This window comes from Silene latifolia, chromosome 11, assembly GCF_048544455.1.
Source record: "Silene latifolia isolate original U9 population chromosome 11, ASM4854445v1, whole genome shotgun sequence".
In the NCBI taxonomy this organism is placed as follows: domain Eukaryota; kingdom Viridiplantae; phylum Streptophyta; class Magnoliopsida; order Caryophyllales; family Caryophyllaceae; genus Silene; species Silene latifolia.
In genome coordinates this window covers 16,665,233-16,681,709 of record NC_133536.1, presented here as the reverse complement: position 1 = coordinate 16,681,709, position 16,477 = coordinate 16,665,233, and the positions used below count along the sequence as shown (strand labels likewise).

The 16,477-nt window shown below is 38.9% G+C and overlaps 1 protein-coding gene across 1 annotated transcript; it reads left to right on the top strand.

The window, feature by feature from the left end:
- The first annotated feature begins 1,594 nt into the window (after nucleotides 1-1,594).
- On the top strand, nucleotides 1,595-14,454 carry LOC141612992 (mitochondrial metalloendopeptidase OMA1-like). The gene is made up of 3 exons (XM_074431736.1): nucleotides 1,595-2,434; nucleotides 13,847-14,019; nucleotides 14,229-14,454. The coding sequence occupies exons 1-3, from the start codon at nucleotides 1,595-1,597 to the stop codon at nucleotides 14,452-14,454; spliced, it is 1,239 nt and encodes a 412-aa protein (XP_074287837.1).
- The last annotated feature ends 2,023 nt before the right edge of the window (nucleotides 14,455-16,477 follow it).

Below are 16,477 nucleotides of genomic sequence, written 5' to 3'. Positions count from 1 at the left end.
CATTAAATGCACTTAACTAGTATATTAGCAGCTAAAGAGAAAAAAAATAATTAACGCAGGTTCACTGTAATTAATGCATTAATAATATGAATAAACATGGAAGTTAATTTACTAAAATGATGGCTAGAGGAGTCGAACCTCTAACTATTAGGAAAAAAAATAAGTTGCCGACCACTAATCCACAACAGCTTGAATGATTTATTTTGGAAATAATATGTATATGTTTCTAAAAAAATGGGGGATGCAGACGCACCCACTGCACCCCCCGTAGATACGCCTCTGTTGTTGAGGTGTATCAACCTTACTAGTTTGAAAAACAATTCCATGCTCACTATAATATTCTTTTAATGTTCCGGAGAGAAACTCCGTTCCATTATCACTTTGGACAATTTTAACTTGTTTTTCAAATTGAGTCTTTACCATATTGCAAAAATTAATCATTAATTGGTTTACCTCACCCCGATCCTTCATGAGATAGACCCAAACGGCTCTACTCTTATCGTCTACAATGGTGAGAAAAAACTTTGACACGGTACCTTCATGAGATAGACCCAACATATACAAGATCATATAATCAATAATAAACGGTAAATACAAGATAAAGTACGAAAAGAGGCATAAGATATGCACACGGTACTAATAATTAACGTTGACAACTCATATTATCATGAGTTGGGTGACATGCAAAGTCACTGTTTTAGCAAAATATATCTAAACACAAATAAATAATTGTACGATATATATATAACGGTTTATAATAACTATACACCATATAAGCTGCTTTTTGTTATAAAAAATTTTGTGTATTTTTGTATCATATCATATTTTTATTATATTTTTCAAACATACTTACAGTCAAATTTTACAAACCTAAGAAAATAAAGATTCTTTTTTTTTTTGGGAAAAAGCTATTTAACATTAATTTTTTTTTAATTTCAGCAAATGCGAGAAACCTTGGAGGGCGGATTTGTCATTTTGTCCTACTCCTATCATGATCAAGAGTCCATGCCTTACCAGATCTATGCTTTCCTAATTCCTAATTGTTGTTCCTAAATCAGTAATTTTTACTCTTTCCTATTCACTATATTATTTCCTATTTTCTTATTCGAATTATTTGAGTTTTTTTCCCTATTTTCTTCTTTGAGTTGATTTGTGTGGTACAAATTAAATTGCATGTGGGATAATATCTTTTGTGTGGTCCAAAATCACTCCCTTATTTCTTGTGCAAAAAGAAAAGAGGAAGAATATAGTAAATATGAGGGAATATTTTCTAACGTGTGCATAGGGACAACTGACCGGATGGAGGTAGTATATAAACGGATCGGACCAAACTAACTAAATTAAGCACTAAACAAAAACACACGCATAATACATCAACTAGCTAGAAATCCACGACTTTAATTACCATATCTATGCTTTCCTAATTTGTAATTGTTCTTCCTAATTCTTAATCCTTACTATAGTAACTGTTTTTCTAACGTGTATCCTTAGAACAACCAGTTATATAAACGACCAAACAGAATAAATAAAGCACTTAGAGCTTTTAACAAAAACACACACGCATAATACATCAATTAGCTAGAAATCCACAATAATGGTTTTAAGCTGCATTAAACTAAAGCTTATGCAGCTGAGTTCAAATTTCACAAGAGCTTCTCAATCATCTCTTGTGAATAAGCTTGATAACAATCATAATAATCATCGTTTCTTGAAGAACGGTCTACTCCGAAAATTAATTAATAATCCCTTCCGCCTTCATGCAGTCGTTGCTGCCACCAATAGAAAGTTTGGTCCACCGCCAACCACCGTGAAATCAATGAATCCACATAGACTGGCGTTAAGCATCATGACCAAGTTTCGTAAGGTGTCTTGTGTTGCAATGCTTGTTATGTGCATGGTACTTAGGGTAGAACGTGTCCCATTCTCAAATCGTCGACACTTGGCTTTTAGGTCATTCCCTAAGCGCTTATCATTACTTGGAACCCGGTTTATTGCGGATTTAAATGTAGAGGCAGCAATATTAAGATATGAATCTCAAAGTAGTAAAGTTCTGCCATCAACACACGAGAAGACTTTACGTGTTGCATTGATAGCAAGAAAATTAGGGCAAGGGATGTACGACACGTTAGGGTTAAAGAAGGAGTTTAGCATTGTAGCGTATGAACCGGGCAATGAATCAAACCCGGTTTGGACCGTAGGACGACAATCGGGTCAAGCCTTGAGAAAATCATCATGTGATATATTGAATAGCAGGACATCATGGTTTAAGAGAAGGTATAATACTAAGCATTTGGAAGGTGCTGAATGGAAAATAACTGTGATTGATTCTCCAAAGTATAATGCAATATTGTATCGTGGTAAACATGTATTTGTTCTCACCAAAATGATTGACAGTTGTTCAGATGAAGAACTGGCCAATAACATTGGCCACGAGGTTCGTATTCACACTCGACTATCTAAATACTCCCTCCATGCATCATCTTAGACCTCGTTTGGTTTGGTTCATACAGGAATTAAAATTCACATGAATTCCAACAATTCGTTTAGTTGCAATGTGCATGTTATGAACTTATTAAGTTTGCAATTGGTCTCACTTGTGACGGGTTACCATTTGTGGCGGATATTTTGTGAGATAAAATGGTAACAAAATGGGTTAGTGGAGAAAGGGGACCACATGAATAGTGTTGCAGAGAGAGAAAAAGTGGGTACTTTGTGAGGTAAAATGGTATCCGTCTGTAGATACCCGTATCCGTCGATATTGGAATTTATAGAGAACCCGACAAACACCCGATGATGATAGGACACATGTATTCTTTAGTTGTCATCGTCATTATTTGGAATTCGTTTTACGAGGTAGAATGGGCGTCGTCGATGAAGTATTTTTATTAATTTAAATGATTTTTAAATTAATGTTTTTTTAGTAAGTTCATTTTATTAATTTAAATGATATTTAAATTATGGTTTTTTAGGTAAATTCAATTTATTTTATTTTATTTTGAATTTATTTTCCCAAGTTTATTTTATTGAAAATAAAATAAATAATTGATTTGAAAAATCATTTTATGAGTATATTTGATTTGAAAAGTCATTTTTTTTAATGGGTTAATTGATTTGAAAATCGAAAAGAACTCGTTTTGAACACTTGTTTTTGAGCTCGATTTTAGCTCGGTTTTTGAGCCCGTTTCCTTTACGAATTGGCACGAATCTCGAGTACACTAACCAACCCAAGCCTCTACCCATCCACCCTTGTTCGAACCCCCTAACCACGGCCCAAATTCTCGTCCAAAACAGGCCCCAACCAGCCCGCAATACACGAGCAGCCCCCCTGTTTTGGCAGCTCAATCCCGAGCCCAAAACCCGCTCCAAACACTACCAAGACCCGTACCCATTAACCCTAACCCATACCCTAGTATCCTACCCATATTATCCTAGCTTAATCACCAAGAAAACCCCCCTCAAACCCTCACAAAAGCTGCTGGACAGCAGCCATACGGGATGAAGCCCGATTGCCTTTCCCTCTCTTTTAACCTACTTTAACTCCTTATAAATACCACCCCTTCACCATACATTCATTCCTCTAAGTTCTCCATACATCCTACCATCACCCACAAGCTTTAAACCTCAGAAACAAACCCTAATTGCCTCCCAAAAACCCTAAACAAAACCGACACACAAACTGAAACTGTTTGTGTGTCCTCCTCGAAAAGCAACTCGTTCCCCCATCAAACCTCCATCAAAACTCGATTTTCTTGCTCCTAATTAACCACATAACATCCATCTACACATTAGATAAAGATTTACGAGCCAAATTGCCCTTGAGAGTGCACGAAATCCCTCGAAAAACAGAGTGTTGTACACTCTGTTTTCGCGGTTTATTCTTGTCTGTCCAGTTCTGTTTGTGCTCGTTTTTCGTGCCCAATAACCCAAAACGAGCAGGGGTTGCTTTAAGATTCCTGTTCTCCTCTCTTTCTAGTTTTCAAAACATCTTTCAAATCGAATTTTCGTCGTGAAACGAGGGAGATATCATCGTTTGAAAATCGCTGTCCGAAAGTTTCAAAACGCGTGTTTGCTTTGCTCTTCGTCGACGACGGCCTCTCGAGATAAAATCTACCATCGATTACGACCCAAGACGGTGTCAACGATACATGTAGGTTGAGGGTGCATCAAATCCTCTTCTTTTCCCTTTTATTTCGTTTGTTTTATGCTTTTTTTTTATTGTCTTGTTTTTGTTTGTTTTTCGTTTTGTTTATCGATTGTTCTAACTAATTATGAAACTAGTTTAGTCCGAGTATGAGTTAAAGTACCACCATGAACACCCGCGTTGACTTGAGATGGGAAAATAAACCGCTACTTCATTCGGTCGTACACCCCCGTCTCATTTACATATCCTCGTGTTCAAGGTAGGGCATAAATAAACGAGTTGTCTAACTTCGCTCTTCGCTTTCGACCCCTTATTGTTTCGGCCAAATCGACATACCCTAGGACCCGTTGTATGTTAGTTTAACCTCTGATTGTTAACCTATGACGTATTTAGATGACATTAAATTAATTTAATAATCTAATTAGACACATTAGGGTACATCGACATAGCTTTAAAAATCAACTAACAATTCTGTAAATAATTGAACGCATCTTTCTCATCACTTGATTTCTCGCTAGCATAGGAGTGCGTGATTAGCACCTTCCTATTAACACTCGACGAGTAAGCATTAATCTTATGATATCTGACCTAATTGGACCCTTAGGCCGTGTAGAATAACACACTTGCGCGTTTCTTCTCAATCGATCAATTTGTTTTATAACTTGTTTTCTAACTCGTTTTCTAATCCTTTTTGCAATCATTCGATCTAACTAATGAACCTAACTTAGGAACTAGGTTGGCCTTGTCTTGGCCGTGAGAGTGGCCGTTGGTTTGGGCCGGGAGTTGGCCGTGTGTTTTGTCTTTCTTATTTCGTTTCTCTTTCCTTGTTTATCATTTGTTCTTTGTTGTTTTGTAGCTTGTAATTTATAGTTCGTTTATCGAGTTGTAATCTTTCGAGTTAGTTTTCTTTTTTACGGGTCAAAACCTCTTCAAAAAACCTTAGTCTTATTTGGTTAGACGGTTGTTCCCCAATGCTTGTAGGAGCGTAGTAAACCGCATGTTGTTTAAAGCAACATGGCCCGGTTTATGCTAATGCATGCTTTGGTGCGTAGCCCTATGTCTAATTCGATGGGATTAAGTGAAAGCACGCATTACGAGGAGTGACCCAAGGCCGTGTGTCATGTAGGCCGTGAGTCACCCCCCCTTTGTGCACGGTTTTCTAGGCCAAACGGCCATGTATTGCGTCGTGTGTATAGCTTTGTATTTAGATCGAGTTGTATCTTTAATTTGTTGTTGTGTCGGCATGAAATGCCTGGTTTGTAATAGGTAGATCCCAACGGCTCCCTCTTTCCCCCTAAGCCTTGTTTGCTTTCGTTTGAATGTTGCTAGATCAATCAACCCACATGCTAAATTACAACTTTGACAAAGTTAGTTTAGTTGCATCTAAAACGACATAGAAATTGTTGTCACATGATAGGGTTAAAACAACGTTTGCATATCATACATCGTAGTAGCTATGACCTTGTTTGAAATCCGACACTTGACTTAGTAGAGGCCGTTATTGACGGGCGGGGTTGGGTGTCCTTATGGGCTTCCCAACACGTACCCTCACCCCTTACTCAAGATCTATGGTTTGTGGATCCGTCTAAATACCATTGGATTACGAGAGTCATTCAATCGAGTGATATAGGGTACAAGTCTTTATCTTTAATCACTCGTAGTCGATTGGCTTTATGCTTTTCGATGAAAGGTGTAAAGTTGACTTGAACGGTTCCAAGTTCCCAAAAAACTTGGTGGCGACTCTAATATGTCTTAATTCGATTCGAAGAACCTCGAGTCGATTATGCCTAGTGTGGATCCCGCGGACGCAGATTCGAGGGCCTTGTCCTGATTTGGCGACTCACTGGGGAAAAGAGGACTAGTTACACTATGTTTCTAGGGTCTTTTCCTCCGAGGTGAAACTTGAAAAGAAAGTGTTGGAAAGTAAAACATTACTCATAGTGCTACGATTCATGCATAAACCCTTAAGGACTTGCCCGGGCCGTCCCAGCGTTTCTTCGTGATGCGTGGGGGGCGACGTCCCACTATGCTAGGAAGCTGCACATTGCTCGCTTCCACTTCGCCTCGCGTGGTTCTTGATGGTGGGGACGATATTCTAGGTACTTTACCTTAAGACACCTTGCTCTATAAGACCGCAAAAGGATGGAGGGCATAGACCTTCTTATAGAAGACTTGCCGAGACTTAGAGATGTCTAGGAGCATACATCCTTATAACATGAGAATGACAATGTGCAATTTGTTTTCCCGAGTCTTTTTTTTCGAAATTTCCCATGTCCTTTTCAAAACCGAACTTTTGAACAACTTACTTTCAAAATAGCATGGTTTTAAAAACGCGGAATGCTGCCAAAATAGGACTAGAATTTTCGGCCAAAACAAGCTTTTATAGCCGGCATGCTGCCCATTTCAAATCTCATTTTTCAAATCGATCTTTCGTTTTTCAAAATCAATCTAAAATGCCTCTCGAACCTCAACCAAGCATGAAATGCGTCGAGTCGTGTCCGGGTCCTGGCCGTGTTAGGCTAGACGTTTTTTTTTCATTCCAAGAGTCTAGAACACGACCTTGTTGGGTCACCCAAGCTCACCTCTTGGGCTTTGAGTCATGTTGGTCGACCTTTTGGTCTAAGATAGTCCACGAAAAACGTCCAAGCTAGGCCCTTTAGGACGTTTCACATGAACCCATGGGCTCTGTTAGCCCAATCACGGGTTTAGTCACACCAAGTCCAGTTTAGAATCGAGTTATGACAGTTTGAGTCATGTCGTTTTGTTGAGTCTAAAATGAACCGATGTCTAAATCAAACCGTGAGTCGAACCCTTGTTTAATCAATCTCAAGTCGAGTCTTTGTTTGAGTCAAGTTGAGGTCGAGTCCTTAAGTGTGCAGGGGCTCTTACTTTAAATATTGACTCAGTACGGGGTTTTCTTGTAGAAAGGCCGCCAAAAACCCGACGTCAAGCAATGGAAAGATGTTAACAAGTTTACCGAGGCCGTGAACCTCATGATGACCGAATGGATGCAATCGAATATAAAGTGGGTGAAGATTCCCCTCCACCACCGATCGATCCGGAAAAACGGTTCAAGTTCATCAAGACCGTTTGAAGCTCTCCAGGGGAAGAACATTCACTATGAGAATGCTAGGGCCTATGCCCAGATTCGGGATAAGTTGCCCACGAACATGGTACTCACCGACATCCCAAAGTTCAAGGGCACCGAAGATCCAGTCCACCATGTTAAGGCCTATAAAGGGTACTTAGCATGAAGGGAGTACTGCTGATATGCTCTCCGAAATTTTCGCCCAATCTCTCGGGTGAACACCGAAGGCGTGGTTCTATAATCTTGACCTCAAGAACTTCCTCACTTTCGAAGATATTACGGTGGAGTTCGTAAGTACTATCTTTGATAATGTCGAGATTCAAACCAACATAAGAACATTGGAGGTGATGACACGTAAAGACAAAGAAGGCTTTTCTTGAATTCCTTGCAAGATGGCGTTTGAAAGCGTGAAATTAGCCAAGAAGCCCTTTGTGAAGTTGAAATGGTAGATAAGTTCGTAAAGAATCTACGACCTATTTACCGCGATGCTCTGAAATACCAGAATTTTGGCTCTTTCAAAGAATTGATAAGAATCGAGATAAAGGTAGAAGATGATGTCATAAGGGCAGAGGCTGAAAAGCCGAAAGGATACCAAGGGGCCTCGTCATCTAAGACAAAAGCCCCAGCAACGACCCATATTGATGAAGCCATCAATCTCTTAGAAGGGCAACCGAAGAAGTCGCAGCGCCAAACACCTAGGGCATTCACCGATATCGGATGCACTTATACATACGCTCTCCAAAGGCTCATAGCCCAAGGAAAGCTGAAGCCTATTGGTCCAACTCCGGACCCTCCCGCTGATCAACAAGGTAAATGGTATAAACCAAATGCCTACCGTGACTTTCACCAAGGGAAAGGCCATGATACTGAAAGGTGCTATCGACTGAAGCACGAAATTCAAGACATGATTGAGAGTGGAACACTCCCGATCCCAACTGTTAAACCCAATAACATCACCAATCCATTTGCCGATCACACTAACTTTATTTCTGTCGAAGACAATGTCGATTATTCCCATCTTATCCGCCCATGTCACTTGAAAGGGGTGTTCATCGGGAACATATTTGTGGATTGCTTTGAATCCTTGCTAAACCCGAAGAATGAAATTCGAGTCGGGAGTCTTGCTCTAGAATGTACTCCTCTCGTTAACGAAGTTAATAAAGGACAATTCGATTCACCAACCTTCATCACTGGCGTAGATCCTCAGAGGACTACCTCGGGATGGAGGCAAACCGTCAAAGGGATCGAGGATCAGAACCGAGCATCTAAGCTGACAGCTGAACAAGGGAAAGCTCAAGACCAGATTTGAAAAATTATGAGTCGGGATCTGTTTTCTTTTCTTAGTTGAGTCGAGTCGAGTCTAGGACTTTCTTTTCCTGAAGTTGAGTCGTTTGTTCCGCGATGACCTAGGGTGTGTCCTAGGAATCGTTCCTTCGAGTCTGTTAAGCATTTGTCATTCCAATAAAAGGTTGCAGTTTCGTTTCCCAATATGTCTTGTTTTCAATCCTCAATCATTCCGAAACATGATAAAATGCACAACACACTCAAAGGCATCCCTGGGGTAGAAATATGTCCCGTTTCAAAACGTAAGATACAATAGGATTCCGTGTTTGATTCCTTTACCTATTCCATGTCTGGCGGTAGAAAACCTCCATCTGAACCAATGTTTGTGACAAGCTTTTAGATGATTCTATGACAAACCCGGACTAGCTCCTTGTTTTCCCTATCAATGATGGAAGGCAAGCCCATCCCCAACAAAATCATCCCATCTCGAAGAGAGAAGATATCAACCCGTTCTAACAAGGAATTGTTAGTTCCTACCCAAATTAGCTGGCGAAGCCCAGTTTTCAAGGTGTATCCATTTATGACTAAGAGAATGAATAGAAGATCATTTTCAAAGAGGGAAAAAAGATGAAAAAGAATGAAAAAAATGAGAAAAACAGGAAAATTGGAAAAATGAAGAAAAAGAAAAATGAAAGAAAAAGGAAAAAAGAAAAAGAAAAAAAGAAAAAAAAGATGTTGAAGTTATTGCAAAAGGTTTTTGGTTGAATGTCGAAGTTACGGAAGCCAGAATTCAAGTCAAGTACCCATAGTTGAGGTTCAATGGGCGAAGCCCAAAAGCTTAAGTAGTAACCTCTTTACCCCTAAGTCCTTCCTGAGACAGTTACAAGGGGATAGTCGGGAATTTTGAGAATCATTCCGCTTGTGTTGTTATACCTAACCTTTAGGATCCAGACATGGAAATTTGAACCCACGTCGATTCCCGACCCATTTGCACTCAGGTTCATCAAACCTGAGACACCATTTCCAACCACGTTATAAGCCATAGCCCTTGGCCCTAGCACCACAAAACGAACCTTCAGAATGAGGTTTACCTTGCTAACCTATTTTTACCAAGCTCCACATCCCAAAGAACCACAACCTTTTGTACCAACCTTAGACACGGGATACAACGGTACCTTACAGGCTAGAATGGGATACGACATGATACCTTAGGTGAAACCTCCGAGTGTGTACACACAATCAAAATGCCAAGTTTATGCACCTTGATCGAACTACGTCGGATTTGATTTCGCTCCACGCGAATACGTAGGCAGTCCTTCAGAATAAGGGATTCAATCCACTCATCAACCAAGTTGTCATCTTGTCAGTTTCTTACGGGTCCTAACCAAGTCCAAATGAAGCCACATTTGTTTGAGTCGGTCTTAGCACTCGATGTAGGCTAGGATGAGGATATAGGTTCAGATGAATAGTATCAAGTCTCAGAATGAGCTTTATCTAACGGTTTAGGCAAAGATGCTGAGTCACATAGATGTGGGTTTGTGTTAGGAACAGAAAATATGAAAAACCCGCTGAAAAGAAAGAAGGCGTAAAAGAAAATTAGTAAAAGCCCGCTGAAAATAAAGAAGGCGGTGGAAAGAAATGATGAAAACTCGCTGAAAAGAAAGGAGGCGAGGAGAAGAGTGACAGAATGTTCCCAACAAGAGTGATGTGTGATGTTTAAGTATTCTCATAAAATCAGTCTGTGTTTAGTGTCGGGCGAAGCCAACGTTGTTGCTCTGTGAGTTTAATCCACCTTGTCAATGCCAAGTGATCTTGATTCCCGTGTGCCCTCGGGAGCACGCCCATGCCATACGATATCTCCGTTCCACATCCGGCGACTTTGTGATTCCCATTTGCCATCTTTTGGCGCCAGAATGGCCAATTTATATTTCTACACCCAACAAGTCAACAATTGAATTTAAACTCGTGCACACTTACGGTTTTATTTTCCTTTTTTGTTTTACGGTAGCGGGCTACGCCCACGTTGTTTACAGGTCATACGGAGTATCTGAGTCATATTTCATGCTCACCCATCAAGGTTCGATTTCAAAAATTTTAAAATTTCAAAATTTCAAAAACTTTTTGCGAATTGTGGATAGATGATCCAAGTAGTAGAATCTTTTTGGGTCGATAGCCCAATTATTCAAAATTTTCAACATGTTCAAATTTCGGGTCGATGACCCAGTCTTTCAAACTCAAATTTCGGGTTGATGACCCAACATTCCAAGTGATGTCAAATTCAAAATTTGGGGTCGATGACCCAATTATTCAAAATTTCCAAATTCAATTTTTGGGTCGATGACCCAATCTTTCAAATGATCTAATTTTAGGATCGATGATCCAAATGTGCTTATGTGATGATTATTGCTAGTACGTTTTTTTGTTTCAAATGTAGCAGGATATGCTTCAACTGGGGGCTCTAAAGTCTTCGACTTTAGAGCCATTGCAAACTGGGGGCTCTGAAGCCGTTGGCTTCAGAGACCATTATCAAGATGAAAGGGATGACATCCACTCAGAATTCAATACAAGAGTATGAAATGGAAGAATTCCACAGCTGAAAGCAAATGATGAAAGTGGCGGCAACCTCCTCGGAAAGTCCCGTCCCATTTTGGCACCTGCCAGCAGATGATAAATTTTGGGCAAATGTCGCAGATGATTTAATTTTGGACAAATGCCAGCAGATGATAAACTTTGGGCATGTGTCGGAGCTTCTTGCCGAACTACGACGCGGGTTTGATTCCGTCGAGAAACGGATACGTAGGCGCCGAGGATAAGGCTCAACCCACCATATATGCAATTTATGGGTCGACGACCAACGATGATATTTCGACGCAAATGAAGCAAGAGTCAATCTCCAACGAAGTTTCGGTATGATCTCTTCTTATGGTGCAAGAGCTTATATGCGCAAGTCTAATGGACTATAAACGACCCGAAGAATCCTCGGTCGAAAGGCACACAGGGTATACTTTGACTTTCGCCTTGTCCAAGCCTCGAGTCAAAGTGGGGGCTCTGTAGATACCCGTATCCGTCGATATTGGAATTTATAGAGAACCCGACAAACACCCGATGATGATAGGACACATGTATTCTTTAGTTGTCATCGTCATTATTTGGAATTCGTTTTACGAGGTAGAATGGGCGTCGTCGATGAAGTATTTTTATTAATTTAAATGATTTTTAAATTAATGTTTTTTTAGTAAGTTCATTTTATTAATTTAAATGATATTTAAATTATGGTTTTTTAGGTAAATTCAATTTATTTTATTTTATTTTGAATTTATTTTCCCAAGTTTATTTTATTGAAAATAAAATAAATAATTGATTTGAAAAATCATTTTATGAGTATATTTGATTTGAAAAGTCATTTTTTTTAATGGGTTAATTGATTTGAAAAATCGATTTGAAAATCGAAAAGAACTCGTTTTGAACACTTGTTTTTGAGCTCGATTTTAGCTCGGTTTTTGAGCCCGTTTCCTTTACGAATTGGCACGAATCTCGAGTACACTAACCAACCCAAGCCTCTACCCATCCACCCTTGTTCGAACCCCCTAACCACGGCCCAAATTCTCGTCCAAAACAGGCCCCAACCAGCCCGCAATACACGAGCAGCCCCCCTGTTTTGGCAGCTCAATCCCGAGCCCAAAACCCGCTCCAAACACTACCAAGACCCGTACCCATTAACCCTAACCCATACCCTAGTATCCTACCCATATTATCCTAGCTTAATCACCAAGAAAACCCCCCTCAAACCCTCACAAAAGCTGCTGGACAGCAGCCATACGGGATGAAGCCCGATTGCCTTTCCCTCTCTTTTAACCTACTTTAACTCCTTATAAATACCACCCCTTCACCATACATTCATTCCTCTAAGTTCTCCATACATCCTACCATCACCCACAAGCTTTAAACCTCAGAAACAAACCCTAATTGCCTCCCAAAAACCCTAAACAAAACCGACACACAAACTGAAACTGTTTGTGTGTCCTCCTCGAAAAGCAACTCGTTCCCCCATCAAACCTCCATCAAAACTCGATTTTCTTGCTCCTAATTAACCACATAACATCCATCTACACATTAGATAAAGATTTACGAGCCAAATTGCCCTTGAGAGCCACATAACCTCTTCAAAAAACCTTAGTCTTATTTGGTTAGACGGTTGTTCCCCAATGCTTGTAGGAGCGTAGTAAACCGCATGTTGTTTAAAGCAACACGGCCCGGTTTATGCTAATGCATGCTTTGGTGCGTAGCCCTATGTCTAATTCGATGGGATTAAGTGAAAGCACGCATTACGAGGAGTGACCCAAGGCCGTGTGTCATGTAGGCCGTGAGTCACCCCCCCCCCCTTTGTGCACGGTTTTCTAGGCCAAACGGCCATGTATTGCGTCGTGTGTATAGCTTTGTATTTAGATCGAGTTGTATCTTTAATTTGTTGTTGTGTCGGCATGAAATGCCTGGTTTGTAATAGGTAGATCCCAACGGCTCCCCCTTTCCCCCTAAGCCTTGTTTGCTTTCGTTTGAATGTTGCTAGATCAATCAACCCACATGCTAAATTACAACTTTGACAAAGTTAGTTTAGTTGCATCTAAAACGACATAGAAATTGTTGTCACATGATAGGGTTAAAACAACGTTTGCATATCATACATCATAGTAGCTATGACCTTGTTTGAAATCCGACACTTTACTTAGTAGAGGCCGTTATTGACGGGCGGGGTTGGGTGTCCTTATGGGCTTCCCAACACGTACCCTCACCCCTTACTCAAGATCTATGGTTTGTGGATCCGTCTAAATACCATTGGATTACGAGAGTCATTCAATCGAGTGATATAGGGTACAAGTCTTTATCTTTAATCACTCGTAGTCGATTGGCTTTATGCTTTTCGATGAAAGGTGTAAAGTTGACTTGAACGGTTCCAAGTTCCCAAAAAACTTGGTGGCGACTCTAATATGTCTTAATTCGATTCGAAAGAACCTCGAGTCGATTATGCCTAGTGTGGATCCCGCGGACGCAGTTCCCGAGGGCCTTGTCCACACCGTCACTCAAGAGTGACGGATATGTGCCGTCACAAACAAGAATTTGTGTTAAGTTTGTGACTATATATTGAATAGGGAAAGTACAATCAAATATGGATGTTGCCATGTTGATACTTGATAGTACTATTTCCCTCCACTTTTGAATATAAAATTATTAAGATGGATTTATTTTACGGTTTACACAATGTGTATAAAATCGGTTTACAAGAGAATAACTCGCATCTTAAATAGTTTTATTGTTCTTGTTCTTTTCTATTTCAGATGGGACATGCAATAGCTCGACACATGATGGATGAAGTAATAGCGGATTATTCAAGATATATATTCGATGTTGCATTATTTAATAAGATCATATCTTTTGTGTATCAACATTTTTTAACATCTAACAACAAGATCAAACTTGAGAAGATGGGAAAAGACTATTCACTCCGAAGGTATGTACAAGTTCTAAGCTCCAAACCTTTTATGCAGTAGACCGTGTCATGGTAAGACATAACACATTATTTACGTCCTTTTGAGTTATAAAATTAACGAGTTAGGAATCATATATTTTTTGTGACATATACCGGTACTTTCATAACTAATTCCCTTATGAGATGGTCTCCTGATCGAATCTGAATATGGAAATATTTGGTTAACTCAGGCAGGAACTTGAAGCGGATTACATAGGAATGATGTTGATGGCTTCAGCAGGATATGACCCTCGAGTAGCGTTAATTCAGCTATCCAAAGCTGAATACGAATACCCAAATGACATACCTTACTCAGACGATATTCATCCGCGTGGCCGCGATAGAATTGAGTACCTGAAGAACCCGGAAAGAATGAAGAAAGCTATGTGTTTGTTCAGAAATTATCAGCTTCGGTAATCTGCCCAATTTTTAGTTTGATCGGTAAACCGGTCGATTATTCCGGTCGTTCCGTCAATTATCAGCCTCTCCCTTTTACGCTCAATCGTTATAGATTCGGACTTGTAATATGAATCTAAACTTCGTTAATGCGAACTTGCGACATACTTGATACGTGCAATTTATATAGTATTTTTAGCCTATTATAGCACGCATTTCTATGCTTTTTTGTATCATTATGTATTGCAAAATGCCCCGAATTGGCTACTTTGGTTTGTTTTGTCTAATTTGCAGAAATGAACCTGAAAGTAGTAAAACCGCGCCTTATTCGTCCTACTTAGCATGCATTATAAGGAGACGGGAGTACTGGAGCAAGAGACGTGCCTTGGAGTGCGTGAAGGCAGGTCAAGGAAGCTGCCAATGACGAGTTAGAGGTTGATCTGAAGGAAAAGCATTCGACATATTATTTCCCGGAATGATATGAGTTGAACTGAACCAACAAAGGCTGAAACTAAAGTAAGAGTTAATTAGTGAAGATATGAGTTGAACTGGGTTAAACTGACCCGAACCAAATTGAATAAAACTGAATTTAACTAAATTAAGCCGAACTAAATTAAACTAAAAAATAGGGCCTAAGTCTTATATGTCTACATTTGAAGTCAATGAGGTAATTGAGGTTATTTGAAATATCCACCTAAAATTAATTTTTTAATCATTGTAGTGAGAGCTTCTCAATTTAGATCTTCTTCATTACTTTTTCTTGCCATTTCTTTTCAAAGACTCATATTATTTCCCGGAATGATCGAACGGTCTCAAATAGAAGTAATGGCCAAAAAATGAATTGAGCTGGGTTGAACTAAAGTGAGCTGAGTTGAACTGAAGCGGGCTAAATGAGAGTTGGAATTAAGTCGAAAAGAACAGGGCATAACTGGTTTAAACTGAGTATGAGTAAGCTTTGTTCTTTCTGACTTAATTTTAGCTCAGTTCAGTTCAGTTCAATTTTATTAAGTTTATTTCAGTCTTAATTAAATGAGTATGGTGTTTGAGTATTGTAGTGATACATCTCAAATTCTACTTTCAGTTTCAGACAGTCTTAAGTTAAAACAGTTTTAACTTAAGAGCGTCTTAAATAAGACTTACCGGTAATAGATAATTCTATTAGAAATTAATATTTGTGATTACATAAAGGTATGTCAATCAGACAATCACTAATCAAGCCATATTGTCATTAATTAAACGAGATAGCTAAAATAAACTCTTCACCTTTATTAATGGAGTGTATTAACACTTGTAATACCCTAGTCATGTACTCATGTGTTTATATACACTTGCTTTGTGCTAAAAAATTTTTACTCTTTGATTTTTTTACCCATAGCTTTCCAATTTTATTCATATAAGATTTAACTAAAGATGAGGCGGACTATTTTGTTGAACACTCTCTCAATTCTTAATTTAGTTTTCTAATAATCAAAATCATATGTACCTTTGAATTTATATTAGCATCATATAGACACTATATTTATATTAGCTTCATAAAGACAATTATAAAATTTACATAGTCATTAGTCGTAAAAGATTAGGTTTGACCGTTTGAGCTATGAATGCTTGCCTCAAATACCTCAATTAGAATGACAGCTTAAAAATCTACCATCAATATAAATTATTGTTAATGGTATAAACACACTACTACTGATTTGGGCTTTCATACCTAATCATCCTCAAGTAGATTAGATTCTTTTTCGGTTTTTCCCAATCGATCTTATCTATTTTACCTTATTGATAGTTGAAACTTATGATCTAAAATATACGCATAATTAATTGTGTGAAATTAGTATGCTATGGTTTTCATTTATTCCTTTCCAATTAAAGTTAAATCAATTTAAAAAAAAAAAAGAAATAACTTGCAGTTAAATTTTATTTGTGATAAATTAAAAATTTCTGCGTACTTAAAATAGAAACGTATACTTCGTTTATAGTGTATTTAACTGCACGAGTTTTCAAAATAAGATACTCCCAAATATATTCAATTTTCACATGCATTCTT

Excerpts from the sequence above, each read along its gene's own strand:
- LOC141612992 (XM_074431736.1), top strand. The coding sequence starts at position 1,595 with ATGGTTTTAAGCTGCATTAAACTAAAGCTTATGCAGCTGAGTTCAAAT. Across the intron at positions 2,435-13,846 it reads CCAATAACATTGGCCACGAG|ATGGGACATGCAATAGCTCG; the intron begins GTTCGTATTCAC and ends TTTCTATTTCAG. Across the intron at positions 14,020-14,228 it reads AAAGACTATTCACTCCGAAG|GCAGGAACTTGAAGCGGATT; the intron begins GTATGTACAAGT and ends TGGTTAACTCAG.